Here is a 20056-nt window from a genome sequence, read left to right as displayed (position 1 = left end):
GGCTGCTCATTTGAATCAGGTGCGTTGCAGCCGGGAGAGATGAAAAACATGCAAGTAAGCGGCCCTCCAGGACCAGGGTTTGACACCTGTGTAGCTAACCAGTCGATCTGCATCACCTGGGTTGTATACAATTTAATTTTCAAAGTTTTTTTTTTCTGTCACTGTTCACCAGTACAAAATACAGAATTGCAATTCAACTGCATTGTTTCCAAAATTTGAACATTTCAGATTTATTTAAAAAAAAGAAATAATTGAAAAGTTGAAAACATAGCCATTGATTGACACAAAAACGGTTTAGTAGCATCTATTTCTGTTCAGTAAAGCTCATTACGAGACTAGACGCATGTGTGCGCGAGTGTGTGCACGTGTGCATGCGTGTGTAGCATCACTTTTCGGCATTCGTTGGCGCATGCGCAACTCTTTGTCTCGCTTTCTGTCAATCTGTCTTTCTTGGTGGCGGGAAGAAGGACGTGGCCGTCATCTCCATCATCAACATCATATGTGCTGAGCGCACGTGATTGAAGAATCATGTTGACGCTGCTGACCTCCATGTATCTAGTGGCGCGGGCCTTTGCGTCACAGGTGAGTCCCCTAGTCCGTGAACGCAACACACGATCGCTGCTATTTTCACGGGCATAATCGCGATGTCGCTGCGGCCGTTTACGGTTTACGGCTGGGGCGGTAGTCCGTGAATGCGCCACCGTCGCAGTTTTTTTTTCACGCCTCCGCGGTTGTTGTTTATCAGCGTGACATCACAAGGTGAACTTGTCCAAAAGAGACTTCCTGGTGTAATTCACGTGGTACTCGCGTGCACCTGCTGATGCTTTTTATGTTGTCAAGGTTTCGCTTTAATAACACTGACCACATCCTTCAAAATAAAACTCAAAACAGACTACGTACCGAGTAATTTTCTTATATTATCTCATCTATTATTGCATAGCATCATTGTATGTGTCAAATGTTGCCCAGTTGGCATCCATTGCAGCCTGTTCATCCTGGAAGGGGGATTCCCCCATCTGTGGTCCCTTCTCAAGGTTTCTCACTTTTCCCCTAATGAGGTTTTGTGAGTTTTTCCTTGCCCTCCTGGGGGTTAAGATCGGGGATGTCGATTGTGGCTATGTAAAGCCCTTTGAGACTGTCTGTGATTAAGGGCTATACAAATAAAATTGACTTGACTTGACTAATTGAAATAAAACTACAATATATCTTATCCATACAATAATTAATACAGTCCTGTAATGTGTGGATGCCTTCCGGGCAAGGCCGGATTGGTGATGGAAAAGAACTTCTCTTGACATCAGCATGTCATGTCATTATCCACACCGCTTATCCTGTACAGGGTCACAGTGGGGTGCCGGAGCCTATCCCAGCTGACTACGGGCGAAAGGCGCACCACACCCTGAACTGGTCGCCAGCCAGTCACAGGGCAGACATAGACACCGTCACTGAGTGGGAACTGAACCCACGCTGCCCGCACACAAGTCAGGCGGATGTACCACTACACCATCAGTGACCTGAATGAAGAATGTAACGAGAATAAAATATTTTTCTAACCAAAATGTTAGAGACGTTCTTTTCCATCAACAATCCAGCCTTGCTCAGCTGCCTCTCCGGAAGGAAAATGGTTGTGCAGGTGGATTGTTAAGACCTGCCCAGGTCTGTCCTCAGGAAACCAGACTTGCGTTAAGATCAGATCAGACGGCGCCACTTTAACTATCTGGCAGACATTGAACCTTTGATCCTGCTTTTGAAAGTGTCTGGTGTGGAATATGTTATTGTAGTTTTGGACTTGGACCATCTGATTGACACATGATTACAAAACTGATTAGAAACAACTCCACACTTGTATACTATCGGTTCACAAGGTGAAACTAAAAAAGTCTTCAGTATGTTTGCTATTTTACAAATTAGTTCTGAAATGTGTCAAGAATCAGTGGTCAGTGCTAATGAGCCCATTGAACCAATATGAATCTGACGTGGCTCTTAAGACGTGATGAGCTGCTGCAAGTGTAGATATTAGCAGACGCCCACACACGTACCCTGTGGTGCTCCATATTCATACCTTGCCCTACATTATTACTGGTTTTGCGTGTCAGTGCGTGCATGTAGGGGTGTGTGTTATTTGGGATGAATGGCGAGAGTGAGAAGTGAGGCGATTCAGGAGACACTTGCTGCCACAGCACCTTTAAGGTTCTTAGAGGATGCTAAGTACGCTCATGCCGCTTAACACAGACATGCACACAAATCATATGACTCTCGTACAGCACAATTAAAATACAAGATTGTTGATTGTTTTGGTGAGATTTTCTTTCACCTGAAAGTAACTTTTGAACTGAATATGAAATATGATCCAGTTTGATGTGTAAATTAGGGTTCTTTGACAACCTGTCGTGCTTATTGATAGATGTATCTATCGATCTTGCAGTATTCATATTTGTCACATGATGTCACTAACGCCATATGGATCAGAGCGAAAAAATTGAACGCAAATTAACTATAGCTGTCAAATGATTTTACCATCGTACTACTTCCCGACTAAACTATCAACTAATTGAGTGGTAAAACGGGAGCAACAGCTGAACACACACACATATACTGTAATCGAAGTTTTACATTTTGATGAAACCACTCGTTGTGTAAAATGTATTATTATTATTATTATTATTATTATTATTATATAGCTACTCGATTATGTAAATAATTTTCATGAACCGTTACACTTCCTGGTCATGAGCCCTCCTTGGAGAACTGGGCGCGATGCCTCATGGGACATTGAGTCGCTTCCGTGGAGGCTGGCAGGCGTTGACTCTGTTAAAGGACTACAAGTCCCACATGTCGCGCGCGAGGAAGGAGGCGTCGTCCTCGCCAGAGGTGACCCCCAAGCTTCCAAGCTGAGTTCTCCTCCATCCTCTTCGCCCCTCGTACTAGCTCGTCCTCTCGCCCTCGTCTAAAATGGTAAGAACAACATTTTAACTTCCTTTTAACTCACTAGAATATCACGTCAGGTCGCCCCTACGAGAGCTTTAAAATGCTCCAAACATTGGTCGCCTCCAAGAATGTGACTGAGACATTGAATTCATTTGTCCATCTTGACCCATTTGTGTGACGCAATCACGTGATCGGCGAATGCGCCAAAATCCGGCACGGCAAAACATTGACGACTGATTGATTGCACTTGAGTGTATTTATTGGGAATGCGGTGACGTCATCTGAAAAAAAAAAAGAGCCCGTTCATTTTAAAATGGGACAATTGGAGACAAACGGCTGCACAAATCTCTTTTGAGATGCAACTCGGTCATAATATAAAGAAGACATCGTTTAACCATGATTCCTAAGTAAAGTTTAGCCACTTGATTTGTCATTCATTGAACGGCGGACGTGGCAGTCTTGCGTCTAAAATGTAACTGTGCAACTGTTAATCGAAGCCGAATGAAAACCGGTTCACCAATTAAGTTTGTTTCGAGGCACATTTTCATCAGAGACGTGTGCTTCGTTGTGCAAACGTGCCAAGTCATCTTGCTTCGTGTGGTTCGGAATGGACTTCAGTGTCCACGGCACCAGGAGTAGACCGGGCATCTCATCTTCTTATTATGGTTCTCATAACGTGCACATGAAGTTACCCAAGCCGAAATGCATATGATATGCATTAAATTTTTTTCGAGCCATTTTTTTAATCAACGATGTTTTGCAAAGGTGCCACATATTCTCACAAACGTGGTCTTTCTTCACGTGGTTCTGAATATCTATGAATATTCTCATTCGGCCAAGTCATTTCATTCTAATGGATTGCAATTGCGTCATGTCACGCAGCAAGGCTTGATTAGGGCCGGACTGTGAGGACGGACTTATTGGAGGCAAACATTTTCAAAGACAACCACCAACGGTCACATTGGAATTGATTCCATGCACTGAGAGTGGTTGAGAATGGACATTAATGCACAGGAAAGCCGTGGCATCTTGGCATGCATTTAAAATTGGAGCAACACAAAGCAAATAAAATATCGACTGGAAGTAAGTTTGTTTCCTGTCCAAATACGATTGTAGACGTTTGCCTTGTCCATTTCGGCGCTCAGGCGGGAGACATGGCATCTCATCTCTAAATATAGCCTAAGTCATTTGCATATAAAGTTACACCAACTGACACAAGCCGTCAGAGAAAGATGTCCACCATCGCTCATCTCGCGAGTGTTTATTTGGCTTTGTGAGGCTGGAGCGAGGTACGAATGGAGGTTGAGCAGCTTTCGCGTTTGCTTGCCTGCAGGCTGATCCCATCCGAGTTGTGGTGACCGGCGCGGCCGGACAGATCGCCTACTCGCTGCTCTACAGCATCGCTAAGGGCGACGTATTTGGGAAGGAGCAGGTGAGGTTGCTATGGTAACGGGACGCTCACTTGACAGACAGATTGATAGTATGTAAACACTCATAGGTATTAAGAATACAAAAAATGTCGATTTGAAATCATGTCCTGTTTGATTTTTTTTTTAATGTGATTCACCAATAAATCCCCCAAAATAACTGAGTCAGTTCGTAGAGTAATTGTTAGTCGCAAGCCCAGTTCTAAACAAGAAAAAAAGATTAAGACGTGGTATGTGGTAAGTAATCGGCTCGTGATTTGATGAGCTTCATTTCAACAAAAGTTGTGCAATGACGCCATCTTTGTGGCTTATCTCTAATCTCGTTGCACACTTGAGTACAATGACAATAAAGGGATTTCTAATTCTAATTCTAATTCTATGTAGGCAATCAATAATGGTCCTTTAGTTTATTTTCTATACTTTGACTTCCATTTGGAATTTCTTGAAATGATTCCAGCCAAGGTGTTTAAGCGCAAAGTGAGCTTGCAAAGCCCTCACAATGTCTTGTGTGCGTGTCAGCCCATCGTTCTGGTGCTGCTGGACATCCCGCCCATGCTGCCGGTGTTGGACGGTGTGGTGATGGAGCTTCAGGACTGCGCCCTCCCGCTGCTGAGGGGTGAGCCGTCATCTTGAGCTCACGTAACAGCGCCTCCCGAATAGGCGCAAAGATCACGGTCGCAGCTTTGAGTGCATTGCCCGGGTTGGGGGACGGAGGAGGAGGGGTGGCTCAGAAGCCAACCAATCAGAGTGGAGATCCGCAGGGGCCGTGAACTGCGGCTGAAGTCCACTTTGATAATGACAACAACACGCTTGTCATCATCTGTTGTCAACCGTCTGAAAGCTTCTCAAAGGTTGTTTGTCGTCCAATCAGGGAGTGATGCCGTATTTCCGTTTTGAACGCTTTTGGGTGCCAACTCACCAGATGAGAATCTCTGCAGTCAAGGGCAAAGAATTACAAAAAAAATGACTACACATCACAAAGTAACTGAATGAATGAAAGTCAAAATCATCACCCAAATGAAGTTGGAAAATCAATTGACACATTTAGGGTGCACCGCCCCAATAATGCGCTCCCAGCATTTCCATCAAGTCCAACGCTAAAATCTATTGTCGGAATGTTGCCCTCGTCACACGCTAATCAAGTTGGCGCGACGCTCACGGACGATATCTCGTTCTCATCTCCTTGTCCTCTCAGAGGTCATCCCCACCGACAAGGTGGAGGTGGGCTTCAAGGACATCGACGCCGCCATCCTGGTGGGCTCCATGCCCAGGAAAGAGGGCATGGAGAGGAAGGACCTGCTCAAGGCCAACGTGGCCATCTTCAAGACGCAGGGCGCCGCCCTGGACAAGTTTGCCAAGAAGACGGTCAAGGTGAGCGCAGACGCGAACGGTGCCGAGCGGAGGTCGCGCGGCGGGGGCGGGCCAGACAAAGTCGTGCTGTGAGCAAAGAGAGGGACGCTTGGTAGGTGGAGGCCGCCCCTTGCCACGCTGAACTGGTGGCAAAGTCTGCACTGCGTAGTCAGACAAAAGGGCAAATGCGCCCTCAATTGTATTGTCCAGAGTTCTTCGGTGACCTCAAAGCAAGATGGTTTTTGTATTGTTTGGGAGAAATTTGCCAGAAATATTGGAATTTGGAAGTACGTCTTCAATGTGGCGGCAGGTGCCAAAGGTGAAGGGCCAAATTGTTTTGCAAAGTTGGCATTAACAGCGACTGGCCTCCATCGTGCTGCTTCTGTCTGTGTTGAGGTTCTGGTGGTGGGCAACCCGGCCAACACCAACTGCCTGATCGCCTCCAAGTCGGCTCCGTCCATCCCGAAGGAGAACTTCTCCTGCCTGACCCGGCTGGACCACAACCGCGCCTGCTCGCAGGTGTGCGGACGGACGCTAACGCTAACAGCCCAACTGCGCGAGGAGAAGCTTTCTGACGCCGGTGCGACACTTCCTCCGCCCGCAGGTGGCGCTGCGCTGCGGCGTGTCCTCGGACAAAGTCAAGAACGTCATCATCTGGGGGAACCACTCGTCCACGCAGTACCCGGACGTTCACCATGCCAAGGTCGGCGCGGGCGGGGCCGAGGCGGCCGCGTACGACTGCGTCAAGGACGACGCCTGGCTCAGGGGAGCCTTCATCTCGGTGAGCGTGTCTTTCCTTTCATCCGAGGATCTTGAAAATGACACTGAAAAAGGCGTTTTGGTCTGAAATATGCTGTTTCAATATCTTGAAGGACACTTTGTCTTCAAATCGCACATTTACGTGTCTTACGAATGACGCCAGATCCTTCCAGTTAAATCTCCCGTTTGAAGTCTTCAGGACTGCGCTTGTTTTCGAAATGTAACGGGAAGTTTTCTCACCTTGTTGTGTCGGTGCAGACGGTGCAGCAGCGTGGCGCCGCCGTCATCAAGGCCAGGAAGTTGTCCAGCGCCATGTCGGCCGCCAAGGCCATCTGCGACCACATGAGGGACCTCTGGTTCGGCACCAAGGAGGTCCGAGCGTGCCGGGCTAACGCTAACTGCGTGCTTTTTCTTCTTCTTCTTTTCCAACAGTTGTTTTTATGTTGCCTTTTTGTGTGTGTGTGTGTGTGTGTGTGTGCTCAGGGTGAGTTTGTGTCCATGGGCGTGTACGCCGGAGGAAACTCTTACGGCATCCCAGAAGACCTCATCTACTCCTTCCCCGTCCAGATCAAAGTCAGTACAGAAACACACGACATATTACATTGCAGTGGATCCCTCTTTTGAAGCAAAGATTTGCAAGGGAAGCAAAACATTTTGGGGTTTGTCAGTCAAGAATGGAGGATACGTTCCTCCCCAAAAGTGTACATTTGTGAATCACGATTATTAACCAAGTATTATTATTATTATTATTTTAAAAATCTATACTAATGGTCAGTTGGATGTGTGGGTGTTATTTTTTTTTTAATAAATCATGGCCAAATCTAAAGTGTTGAAAATGCCTTGCTCTCTTTGATGATGCAATCTTAATGGTTATATAATACATCTTTATTTATATCGTGCAACATACATTCCCTTTTGGGGGTCACCTGAAATGTGACGATTTTGGAGGTTCAAGGTTTTCGCCCGATGCCATCAAAATGTATTTTATAGCCTTGTCGCCGAGATTATTGGAAGCAAAAAAAAAAAAAAAGAGCTTTTCACTATATTTGTTACTTTGCAGTGGGTCCAGTTGACAGAAAGCTCCTGAGCTTGTGACGTGTTTTCCAGAACCAGAGCTGGAAGGTGGTGGACGGCCTGAGCATCAACGACTTCTCCCGAGCCAAGATGGATGCCACGGCCGCCGAGCTGGTGGAAGAGCGAGACACCGCCCTGGACTTCCTGTCCCAGTGACTGGAACCAGTTGCCCCTGCTCGCCATGGCCACTCTCGGCTGTGAAGACCAAGCCCAACAAACCTGACAAGCCCGCGGGCCCCGCTCTCACCTGCACTGTCCGTGTGCGTGTATGCGCGTGCGCGTGTGTCAATCATCACAACCTGGTGTTGGTAGAAGCACTGATAAGCAACAAAACAATAATAAAACCATAAATCCAGCTTGACCACAAAATACTTTTACTTGTGATGAATTGTTTGAAAGTGAGATAAAAAGAATTTTAAGTGCGTTGAAATGGAAAAGATTAAACGGGATGTGAAAACTACAATGTTAACTATTTATACTTTCTTCATGGGATTCAGAGTGTCACTTTTTTATCAAAGTTTTGATGAACTGACCGTTGGTTTTGTCTTTTTGACGACTAACCAAAATTGGCACTGCTCATGTCAGTGTAACCAATCGGCGATGACACTCAGTGTCTCTAAAACTAAAACAACAAAAACAAATGATAAAGACTACGAAACTCTAAAAACGATTATATTTCCTCGTGAATTTCAATTAAGTTAATTTATTGATTTTTACGTTTATTTGTATTTACGTGTTGAAAAAGTGAAACATCCGGCTAGAGATTGACAGCGAAGACTAACCAATCAGCAACGACGCTCACTTTGCACTTTGTTACAGTTGATGATAAATTAAATGCAGTACTGACAAAATATATCGAAATTATTTTTTGGGACCTTTAATGACCAAATTATATAAACAGTATATTTCCCTCATTCACTTATTTCAATTCAACATTCAACAAGCGGATTATGCATCAAGGGACGTGTTTAAAAGGAAAATGTGACCAATCAGCTTCGGCCTGGCGTCACTTCCGTGACGGCTGCGTTGGAAGTGGAGGGCTCCTCTCTTGACGGCTAAGCTAACGTTTACCTGAGCGAGCTCGCAAAACCACGTTCGGCCCATTAAAGTCCACTTTTGCGTGGCTTGGGGGGGAGGGGGAGTGACGGAGTTCGTTTCGTCGGCGTTTTGGCATTCCTGAGGCTGATATCGCTTCTTCGAATCTTGAGGTGAGCAACCGTGACAAGTGCTGCGTGCGCGTGCGCGAGCGCGAGCGCGAGTATGTCAGCGTTTGCATGAAAGTTTTGCACATTTGCACAATAACCTTAAGTTATCCATCACTCCGCCCATTATCTATTAATGTGCACAAAAATTTTAGGAATAATACGACATCGTCTATACGGAAATTTGTGAACCTTTCTAACTTCAGGGTAGGAAAAGTTGGCTGAAAACGACTTTATTTTTTCCAAACAGTGTTTTATTAAATTTTATTTTATTTTAATTTATTTTAAAACTATTAATGTTGAAAATCATAATACTGTATCGCTACTGTTCAGCATTTGAACTTTGACATTCTGAGGCCCGCTCTTAAAGTCAACATCAAGCTCACGTTACAACACATGGTCAAGTTTTTTTTTTTTTTTTTTTTTGTACTGAGTCATTTTCTCCGTGAGGTATTTTACTTCATCTGTTCCGCGGGATAAAAAAAAAAACTCAAGAAAAATAATACAGAACAACAACAAAATTAAAAAGCCAAAACAAGTTGAAAGTGTTGCATGTTAGTGTGTGGTTAGAAACAAATATGAGAGGAATGACAGCTATTAAAATATTGAGCTGAAAATGTTGTCATCTTTTGTGAGTAGATCGATCATTTTTATTTTCGTCTGCGTGTATATTTTTTGTTGTAAAAATAATACTTTCAGAAGGCCTTAATTGGCGTGTAAATGGCTTAAATCTCTCTTTTGTTACAAAGTGATAACACTTAAGTCAGATTTTCTGATTGAAAATGGTCTAGATAAACTTAGTTTCAAAAGAAAAGAAAATTTTGAAGAAAATGATTAGTCTGAGAGTGAGTGAGTGAGTGAGAGGCGGCCATGAGACTTGTGTCCGAGATGATGCATTTGCTTTTTTTCCGAGACGCAATCAAAATAATCTCAAATGAATCTGTTGCGTTTTCTCCCAATTTTTGCCATGATGCTTTTGTTGTTGTTGTTGGGCTGGCGCCTGGGCGGAACCTCCCAAGGTTCGCCCAGCTAGCGCAATCACCTTCTGCGGCTCAGTGGAGAGGCCGTTGTGAGGGCGAGGTGCGTCGCCGAAAATCCTCTGCCGGAGGGGAATGAGTCGGGGGCACCGCAGGAGCCATAGCCAAAAGGTGGCAGGAGATAGTGGCGGCGCCCTCTCCCTGACCGGTCCTCCGGACCGAGTCGTGGGGTAATATGGGTGCCGGCAGGATACATTCGTCGTCGACGGGGGACCGCCGACTCGTCCGGGAGACCACGTAGAGGTTGTATCCTTCCTCCCGGCTGCTGTTGTTCTCCACGATTATCGTTCGATTTAGTTAGTTTTGTGAGCGGACAATTTCGTTTTAGTTAGTTATCGCTTTTCCCGACACAGTCTGGTTTTTAATTTTATTTTGTGAACGAAAATGTTTTTTTAATTTGACTTTTTGTTATTTAGTTTGTTTTTGTTTCCGATAATAACCTTCGTGCTGAGCTGTGCGAGTTGATAAATGCAACACTCGCGACTCGCGAGTGACCAGGAAGTCGCACGTGCGCTCTTGCTGTTCGATGTCGACCGCAGCTAAACAAAAACTGCGTTTTGGTCTTTAATAAACGTGAGTTTGCTGACTCATGCCGCCCAAATCCTCAGTAGACGCTACAATATGTTAGCGTCCCACAACCAGACATTGCGTGCGACGTAGCCTGTGTGTGCTAACTCCAGCTAGCTTCCAGAAACAACATGAAAACTGGCATCAGCCGCAACGGGCTTCCTTTTCAGATGCTCGCGTTCATCACCGTCGCGACCGAACTTGATCCGTTTATTTGCTCACCCGGTTTGAGTGCTATGCTGACTTCAAAGAGATTTTCAAATAAGTGAATGCGAGGCCTTGGAAAGAACTTTTTAACAAAAGTGCTCGGCTTACCATTTTGAAATCTGATGAAATGGAAAAATGTCATTGTCACTATGACGTAGATCGATGTTCCGTATTCGGCACCGATAATGAATGCTAAACCGTGAATAAAAAAAAAAAAAAAAAATCATCATCTCACTTTGCGCTCATTGTCCGGCGCCTTTTGATCTCGCTGTGTGCGATTGGCTGAGGCGCTTCTGGGCGGAGCTGTCAATCAGTGACCTCCCGCTCCACCGAGGATGAGGAGGATGAAGGCTTTGACAGCTGCGAGCGAGCCACTTTTACCTGACGCGCACGTGGGATTCTCAAAACGTTGGCAGCGTGACGCCATGTCCACTCTGACGGTGGCGGGTGAGGGTTTTTGGTTATTTTGAATATTATTTGATCGATGATCACTTTTTTTTTTTTTTTTTTTGTTAGCTGTGCACCGGAGAAAAGAACAACAACAAAAAAAAAATCCGCCTTGGCAATCGGAACTAAAACCAATGGCAGTCATTGAGTTCTGATTGAGCTGTTATTTATCCCGGTAAGGCAGCCGAAAACAGGTTGTCAATTTTTTTTTTTTTTTTCCCCCCTTTAGATGGTTTCCATTTTGCCAACTTTGCTTCCTGGTCAGCATTGCAAATGAGAACCTGCTCGTAGTTGCTTTTTCCCTGAAGGAATAACAAATGAAGGTTGAGCGGCAGAGGTCGTAAGAAGCTGTCTCACGTGATGTGGTGACATCGCAAATGGGGAATGAAAAGTGGAGAACAGGCTAAAAATGAAAATGCAGCCATCAAGTGCCCCACTTTCACTTTTTCAACAGCGAGTGAGGTGAATTTGATCAATTTGTTGTTGCAAAGTGGATTGTTCATTTGAGGTTGCAAATTAAAAAGATAAGTGACCAAAAAATTTGCACGTAAGGTTTGTGAAACTGCTGGGGGGAATTTTTTTAATTTTATTTTTTTGTCCAACTAGGGTTCGTGTAGTTGTAGCATTTGGAAAGTTCCTTCTTTTTCCCCTTTACGTTTTGACCTTCTCCTTTGAAAATATGTGGCTTTTGGAATTATCTGACATTTTCGTGGGAAAATATCCCATTTTTTGCTTCAAAATATGATGATTACTATTTTATTTTTATTTTTTAATAGGTATGAAACTTTTTTTTTAAGAAAAGGTTTGACTTTATTCCAAAAATATGAATTTAAAATTTGCTTTCTCAATAAAAACAACAATAACCGAGGATTTAAAAAAAATATATAAGTAATATAAGTAAAATATAACAGATTTGTCACTTTTTATAAAATTTTGATGTCATGCATGTTTGCCATTGTTTGCATTTTTAAATGTGAGTTACAACGTTTATAAATGTTTGTTGTAGAGGTGATCCAAAAGATCTTTAAAAATATGGACCGTAAATGTCATGTAACCATGTTTCGACTATTAAATGTCAATAGTCGTGACCTCGAACCTCTAAATGTGTTTGAGAGCGTAGGAATCGGAAGGTGTTTCCAAACTTTTGACTGGTACCGTGTATATATGTAGGCATGAAGTTAATTCATTAATTTTCTCTTTATTATTTTTATTTGATTCATTCCATTTTTGTATTTATCTCATTCACTTTTTAATGTATTGATTTATTTAAATAAGTGTATTATTTATTGAAATAATGAATTCAATCATTTGTTTTGACATTTTCTTTATCTAATTTATATTTATTGAATTAAATGAATTTAATAAATGATTCATTTATTGAATTCATTTACTCAATTCATTAAAAAATATTTAATGAATTTTTTTAATTCAATTATTTAAAAAACATTTCTTTACTGTCATACAATGAATTTATTATTTCAATTTACTTATTTAATTAAAATAATTTATTTATAGTGGAGCATATGGGCCCCAAAAATACATTGTCACCCAGGCAGGCAGGAGTGCTCTCTCACCCACTGACCGAAGGTTGTTTGCCCGACTTTGTATACGACTTTCCCCAAAAAAAGAAAGAAAGAAAGAAAGAAAGACATGTCTTGGCGCTTGCTGTTCGCAGACCTCACTGCGGGAGCCATGACGGAGTTCCAGGAGAAGCTTCGACAGCAGCACGAGGAGTCCATGTGCCGCGAGCTGGACGAGCTGGTCGCTACCGCAGGCGACGCCCACGCACAGGTCAGAAGAAAGGACAGTTCAAAGGTCACGCCAAAACCAGCAACAGGAAGTCCTCCTTAACACAAACTTTCCCCCCGACAAGAAATACTAAAAAAAAAAAAAACTTCAATATTTGCAGTTGGTGTACGAAAAACGTTTGCTACTTGACAGGAATTTATTTCACGTAGCAGTGCAGCAATTATTCGATTTAATCAGCAACTATTCCGATAATCCATTCATTAATCTAAAGAGGACCTTAAGAAAGAATTGGCTCTTTCCTTGCAAAACAAAAATCACAATTTTTTTTGGAACATATCTTTATGGATGTTACGGACCAAACTGGGATCTCGATCCCAATCGGTTTTGGGTTTGCATTTCCAGAAGTGTCAATTTGAACGCATGTCCTGTTTTGGGATAAATGGACAGATAATGTTTTTTTTTTTTGTTGTTTTTTTTTTAATTTGATCAACTGGGAAAAAAACTTTATAGTTGCCGACAGCTTATAATAATTAAAACAATTACTGCTTCCTTCGCTAATTTGAAGAATAATTCTCCGATTTTAATGTTTTTGTTGTACAGAACCATCTAAATTCAATCCAACTTGGTGTCATTTAAGCTACAGCAACTGTTAAAATAAAAAAAAGTCAAATTTTTCTTAATTCAGCATTGCTCATCTGCACAGTGCACACATGCTGCAAATTGGAAATTGAAATAAAAAAAAAAAATGTGTGCTGCAAATCTGGCTTTGAAGAACCTCTCAGAATGACCTTGCACCATCTCAAAGCTTTATTTATTCATTTAGTTTTTGGGATGGGGAGGGGCGGGGAAGGACGGATAAAAAAATGGAAGCTGTGTCTTTTCCCTTAACGCGAGCTTTTGACTTGAAAAGCCAAAGGCGGTGACTCATCATCCGCTGCTTTTGTCTTGTTGTGCTTGCAGACTTGCAAGAAAGACTTTGAGGGCTTCAAGAGGCTCTTCCACAGGTTCCTGCAGGTCAAAGGTCCCGCAGTGGACTGGCTCAAAATCAGCCGCCCTCCTGAGGAAGCCGTGAGTATTAAAAAAAGCACAGCGTGGAGAGCCTCTGTCACCAAAATCCACAAGTACACAAGGCTTGAGACGAGCGGTATTGCTTCACAGTTTGCGCGTCAAAATGAAGAATTTGTGCCCCATTAATGCACATGACGCAGCAAAACTGTGAATCAAGCGCTGCGACAACCATCAAAATAAAGAAGCGGCAAGTCGGTTCCGAAAAAAAAGCTTCCCTGGCCTTTCGTCAAAGTTTGTGGGAAGCTCCGTACAATTTAAGCCAAAGTGGCTCGCACTTATGCGTGGAAACATGCGGTGGAGTCGCTCCCAAGTCAGGAATCGTCGCCTGCGTGACGGCCAATAAGTGTCATACTCGGAGAAGCCATGCTAAATGCTAAGCTAGCCATAGAGCGACACCGCTAGCGCGCTTGAGTGACGTTTGCCAGACATCTGGCCGGAGGCGCGTAACGGCGGAGAACATCCAACCTTGAATACGCGTCAGGAGGGGAAATCATCCGCACTCATCGGATCCACCGTGTCGACGAAAAGACTTCACAACATCAGCCGGGAGGAGCGGCCGACCGGCTGAAAAGTAGATCAATATACGAGCAAATATTTACAATTGCTCACTCACGGGTTTGTTTGCTTGTTTTCACACTAATCTCGAGTTTTCACGTTGCCCTTTGAGATCGGCGGAAGAAATGAAAACCTTTTTTTTTTTCTTTATACAATTTAGTTTCGTGACAAGGAAGTCAACTTTGATGGCATACATAATGTGAATTGGAGGAATAAAAATGGTTCTTCATTCATTCATTATGTTTTTATTTTTGTTTCAGCTCATTGGGACTAACCTGCAATAATAATCATAAAATGGCCCTCAAAGTTAGCAAGTTACTCCCCAAGTGAAGTCGTTGCTTTGCAAAGAAAAAATATGATTTTGAGCCTCGTCGCTTCCGGGGTGCCGTTAAACGTCCGTACAATATATTCTGTATTTGAATGATTATTTTTAGCAAAAAAAAAAAAAAGTTATTCAAATGAATGAATTAAAAATGACGTTTGCAATTGTTGAGAAATGACCGTAGCCGTGGCTAAAAAGCAAAGCGTTGCAAGCTCTGTCATCAAAAGCTAAACAATTGTTGCTATAACGGCGCCACGTTGCTTGCGCTTCCATACCAGACCGATTTTTGCCATGAATCGAGCCGGGTTTTTGTGTCTGACTTGATGATGTTTGCGCGTGTCACTTGCCGGCGGGTGCGAGTTGTTTTTTGTTAACTTGCGTCGCTCCGTGTCGTCTTGGACTCTGACTCTCGCCGCCCAAGAAAGAACGCGCTGGACCTTGAAATGAACGCGGCGTGCACGCACGCTGCTGGAATAGCTGCGGCGCCACTGAAGGTCAGCGCCAGGAATAGTCGTCGTGTTGCCGACCTTGAGACACCAGCTGGCCTTTTCCTGGCGGCCATGTCGAAACGCGCGTCAGGGTCGGCCCAGCGCGTTTCGTCACCGTCCGTGTTGCCGACGCGCACCGACGCCTGACCTTGAGTCCACTGGCGATCCGCGTGGTCCCGTGTTTGTCATGATGGCTGCCAGGATGGCCGAGTGGTCTAAGGCGCCGCGTTCAGGACCCAGTCTCCCCAGGAGGCCTGGGGTTCGAATCTCGAATTTCCCCATTGTGGGACTAATAAAGGACATCTTTATCTTGATGTGACGTCAACCACGTTGTCGCGTGTTGATGAAATTCCAGTGCATGGAAAATAAGGCTGAACGAAGAATCCGCTTCAAATTGTGGGCGAATGCAAGCGGAAAAAAAACCTCCAGCCAACTTTAAATATTTCTATTTTGTGCATTTACTTGCATACTATCGTGATAAGTTGAGTGCTCCTGAAGTGCGGTCCGCCTGTTTCCGTATTCTGGTTTTGTGAGAATTTGAAATGCTTAATTTTTTTTTTCATTTGTTTTTAATTTGTCATCAGACTTCTGGTTTCCTGACTTGTGTCTGCAGCACACTCGTTTGGTTACATTTTGTCAAGTTGTCGTCGTGAACACTTCAAACATTAAAAGTCAAAACGAGCAACTGTAATCCAAGTCGATAAATAAATATTCTTTCATCGACATTCGTGGCTTTATTTCATCATAAGCCTAAAATGATAAAGCCAAAGCATTTATGGATTTTTGTTTATTGCAATTCAGAGGACCTTGAAAAAAGTCGAAATTGCCATGACAATATTGAGGCTTTTGAAAAAAAAAAAAAAGCCCACAATTGAATTTCCGTCCAAATCATTCAGCCCTCATGGAAACCGGATCAAAAGACCCCTTCGACATGCTTTCGAGCAGCGGTTCGTAACTTAAACGTGAAGTTAGCCGAGTGTCAAAAAAGAAAAATGAAGCCGAGGTTTCATTCGTGATTAATATGAAATGATCCGATTGCCATCTTCCGGGACTCAGTTGAAACGGATTCATTGTTCGGCAAGGCCGCCCGCCGGATCGGAAATGCAAAGCAAAAACGCGGCTGCTGTGTTGTTGAGGTGGTGGCGTACGAGGAGATGGTGGCGGCCGACGCGCCGGCAGATGTGGCGGCGTGCCTCAACAAGTTGGCGGTGGTCAAGCTCAACGGAGGCCTCGGCACCAGCATGGGCTGCAAAGGCCCCAAGAGTCTCATCGGCGTCCGCAACGAAAACACCTTCCTCGACCTCACCGTCAGGCAGATCGAGGTGAGCGAGACTCGTTTTCCTCGTCCTCACGCTTTCACGGATTGCTTCTGCCCGCGTGCGCGCGCCTTTTGCAGCATTTGAACAAGACGTACGATGCCGACGTGCCTCTGGTGTTGATGAACTCCTTCAACACGGACCAAGAAACCAAAAAGATTCTTCAGAAGTACAAGCACCACCGACTCAAGATGCACACCTTCAACCAGAGCAGGTACAAACCAGCGACATGTTCCGTACACAACAAACATGCTCAGAATCGCAAACAAAAAACATTTTCAAAAAAGGCGAGTACGTACACCAAGTAGCATAAATTCCCGAATTGGATACAAGCCGCCGCAATTCTTTTTGGGAGAGGAAAAAAAAAAAAAAGAAGCCGCAGTTGTTTAGTGCACGTTCAGAACGATTTTGTGAATGCGCATAAAGGTCCATCCACAGATTGTGGAAAAAAAATATATCTTGAGCGTATTTTGGCAACTAGAGAGCGCCCCCTACGGGTGAAAGCAAAATGCACAGAAAAGCCGCACCGCTGAATTAGAGGCACGGTTGAAAATGGAGGAAAAAAGTAGCGGTACGCACACAATCCACATCGTAGGTCATTTAACATTCCGCCAGAGCAGACGCAGACGGGCGCCGGCTCGTGAACGCGCACACGCAACGACGACAAGCAGGCGCCCGCAAGGACATGTTTAAAAAGGGCAAAGTCCAAATGCTTGCGCTGGAGTGTGAGCGTGCGTTTGGCGCTTAGGTACCCGCGCATCAACAAAGAGTCGCTACTGCCCATCGCCAAGACTTTGGAGAGCGCCGAGGCGTGGTACCCGCCGGGTCACGGAGACATCTACGCGAGCTTGGCCAACTCGGGCCTGCTGCGGCGACTCCTGGACGACGGCAAGGAGTACATCTTCGTGTCCAACATCGACAACCTGGGCGCCACCGTCGACCTCCGCATCCTCCAGCGCCTCATCGGCCAACCGGCCGACAAACGCTGCGAGTTCGTCATGGAGGTCACCGGCAAGACCCGCGCCGATGTCAAGGTACGCCGCTTCTTCTTCACTCCCCACCCGCTGTGGGCGGCGCCGCTCGCTTCCTGTCGCCAGCCCGCCGAACAAGGAGGAGGCTTTGTTTTTTATCCATAACCATGATTATTTTCTAGCAAGAAGAAAACAATCCGCCCCCCGCCCCCCCATAAATCATCGCCTTTCGGTTGCAAAACCAACCTACATCGGAGAGCGCCACTGCCAACTGCTGGAGCGGATGTGCAATTACGCCCAAAAAAAAGCCTATTCGCACGCTCTCAGCATCCGAGGGGAGCTTTCCTTTCGGACCTGATCATTGTAAGAGCCGAAACGCATTTCAAAACAATTAGCTCGCATTTTTCACATTGGACACTCAATATTTCTACGCACAACGTAACCTTTTGCCTCTTTGGAGCGGGCGCACGTTTGTTTTCTGAGGCTCAATTTGAAACTCTTGGTTGGATCTAACCGTTAAGCTAACGTACGCGTGAACTGCACGAAACTCCAAATAAAAGCACAAAGCTCGGAGCGCAATGCAAATGAAATGGAGTGCCGCTGATCCCAAAAATGTGTCCAACTGACTGAGCGTGAGTGTGACTTCCAGGGCGGTACGCTGATTCAGTACAAAGACCACCTGAGGCTGCTGGAGATCGCTCAGGTTCCCAAAGCTCACGTGGACGAGTTCAAGTCGGTCACCAAATTCAAGATCTTCAACACCAACAATTTGTGGATCTCACTGAGCGCCATCGAGCGCTTACTCGACAACAACGCCATGGACATGGAGGTCATCGTCAATCCCAAGGTCCGGCGCGCGCACACCGTGGCGTAACGTCACTTCCTGGTCTCGCGCGAGGTGACGCAAATGGGTGTGTCAACGCAGACGCTGGAGGGCGGTCAGAACGTGATCCAGCTGGAGACGGCCGTCGGCGCAGCCATCAAGAGTTTCCGCAACGCCATGGGCGTCAACGTGCCGCGTTCACGCTTCCTGCCCGTCAAGACCTCCTCTGACCTCCTGCTGGTCATGTCCAACCTCTACAGCCTGGACGCCGGTTCGCTGACCATGAGCCAAAAGAGGGAGTTCGCCACCACGCCGCACGTCAAGCTGGGGAGCTGCTTCACCAAGGTCGGCGCTCGCTAGCGTTCGTGACGTGGGCGCTACGCTAACGGTCTTGTTTGTCGTCACCGTCAGGTCCAAGATTTCCTGTCCCGCTTCGACAGCATCCCGGACATGCTGGAGTTGGACCACCTTACTGTGTCGGGAGACGTCACCTTCGGGAAAAATGTCTCGCTCAAGGTACGCCAAAAGTCTTGCGACGCCTTTCCCGCCATCTATGGACCTCCGTCACGCAGAGAGGAGCCGACCGAACCAAATTCCGGCGCCGAATGCTTGCATTCAATGCGAGCGAAATTGGCACAAGAGCTGCAAATGAAGCAGCGACGCATCCGAACTTGCTCCCCTCACAAGCGCCATCCGTGTGTGAATTTGTGCGGGCAGGGAACGGTGATCATCATCGCCAACCACGGCGACCGTATCGACATCCCCGCCGGCGCCGTGCTGGAGAACAAGATCGTGTCGGGGAACCTACGCATCCTGGACCACTAACGGCGGCGGCAAAGCAAAAGTGCTCTTTTCCGCAACGTCGGGTCAGAGGTCACCATACAGGAAGTTACTGTCCACGACTGTGTGTCTTTGAGGTCAATAAATAAAAAGTCGTCTCAAGCTCTTCTTGTGAAATGGGGACAAATGTGGGACACCAAGTGCACGTATTCACCGACCCTGTCACAACAGCTTCACCTGCTGTACAGGAAAAAGAAATGAATAAAAAAAAGTCATGAATTCACAGCATGGACGCAGGTGGGATTTTGGACTTGGGTGCAAACACGTATTTGAGAAGTAGAAAAGCATTCTGCGCAATAGTTTGGATTTATTGACATCCAACATGAGCTCATGCGCTCACCTCCACAAAATCCAAAATACTGCGCTTTTCCACCTACACAGGCTGAAACAGAAAAGAGCAAGAATGCGCACACGAACCCCGACTGGTTTAGCTTAGCTGAAGTCGTGTCTGATGCCTGCAGGCGCGCACGGCTGTAGTCGGGATATGCGCTGCAGAAAATGGACGGACAGTCAGTCTTTGAAAAATTCAGGGCACAAAAGTTCCAGCGAGGCGGCCGACTCCACCGCCGAGTGTGGCTGCATTGGAATGTATCATTTTTGGATGAGTGGTGTACACGTTGCCGCGTGCGACCTTGCTAAAAATAATAAGTCAAGATAACGCTTAGGGCTGAAATTGTAATATAAAACGACCGACCACCTACTTCTTCATCAGAAGAATCGGAATATCAAATCAGAAGTGTCACGTTCCAAGTAGACTGCTTGTTATTAAAGTCGCCTGCAGTCAAAAATTGGAGCTAATCCTCATGTAAATAAATGTGCATGTCAACTCATTCCCACTTCAATCTCTGTAAATGTCCCGACTGGTGCTTTTAGGCCGTGCGTCCTCTTCGTGATCAGCAAAGACGCCGCTCATCTATGAAGCTCTG

General features: G+C 45.3%; 2 protein-coding genes across 5 annotated transcripts; both read left to right on the top strand.

The window, feature by feature from the left end:
• The first annotated feature begins 394 nt into the window (after positions 1 to 394).
• LOC148334377 (malate dehydrogenase, cytoplasmic-like) lies at positions 395 to 7893 on the top strand. Of its 2 annotated transcripts, none has more exons than XM_088297863.1 (9): positions 395 to 582; positions 4262 to 4360; positions 4875 to 4971; positions 5551 to 5726; positions 6102 to 6224; positions 6310 to 6486; positions 6723 to 6836; positions 6948 to 7037; positions 7572 to 7893. In XM_088297863.1, exons 1-9 carry the CDS (start codon positions 529 to 531, stop codon positions 7692 to 7694), a joined length of 1053 nt encoding a protein of 350 aa, XP_088153989.1. In that variant the 5' UTR covers positions 395 to 528; the 3' UTR covers positions 7695 to 7893. The 2 variants fall into 2 exon arrangements, with proteins under 2 accessions (XP_088153989.1, XP_088153990.1); XM_088297864.1 differs by lacking the exon at positions 395 to 582 and adding an exon at positions 2874 to 2955.
• Positions 7894 to 8527: 634 nt separating this feature from the next.
• LOC148334376 (UTP--glucose-1-phosphate uridylyltransferase-like) lies at positions 8528 to 19232 on the top strand. Of its 3 annotated transcripts, none has more exons than XM_088297860.1 (10): positions 8528 to 8746; positions 12674 to 12789; positions 13708 to 13815; positions 16317 to 16502; positions 16577 to 16710; positions 17245 to 17530; positions 18117 to 18314; positions 18393 to 18635; positions 18702 to 18806; positions 19008 to 19232. In XM_088297860.1, the coding sequence occupies exons 2-10, from the start codon at positions 12691 to 12693 to the stop codon at positions 19113 to 19115; spliced, it is 1467 nt and encodes a 488-aa protein (XP_088153986.1). In that variant the 5' UTR covers positions 8528 to 8746; positions 12674 to 12690; the 3' UTR covers positions 19116 to 19232. The 3 variants fall into 3 exon arrangements, with proteins under 3 accessions (XP_088153986.1, XP_088153987.1, XP_088153985.1); XM_088297861.1 differs by lacking the exon at positions 8528 to 8746 and adding an exon at positions 9794 to 10020; XM_088297859.1 differs by lacking the exon at positions 8528 to 8746 and adding an exon at positions 10069 to 10998.
• The last annotated feature ends 824 nt before the right edge of the window (positions 19233 to 20056 follow it).

The sequence above is a fragment of the Idiotropiscis lumnitzeri genome, chromosome 6 (genome assembly GCF_059441095.1).
Source record: "Idiotropiscis lumnitzeri isolate Australia: NSW breed Sydney's pygmy pipehorse chromosome 6, RoL_Ilum_1.0, whole genome shotgun sequence".
Taxonomy (NCBI): Eukaryota; Metazoa; Chordata; class Actinopteri; order Syngnathiformes; family Syngnathidae; genus Idiotropiscis; species Idiotropiscis lumnitzeri.
The sequence above is the reverse complement of the archived record's forward strand: the minus strand, read 5'-3'. Positions and strand labels throughout refer to the sequence as shown.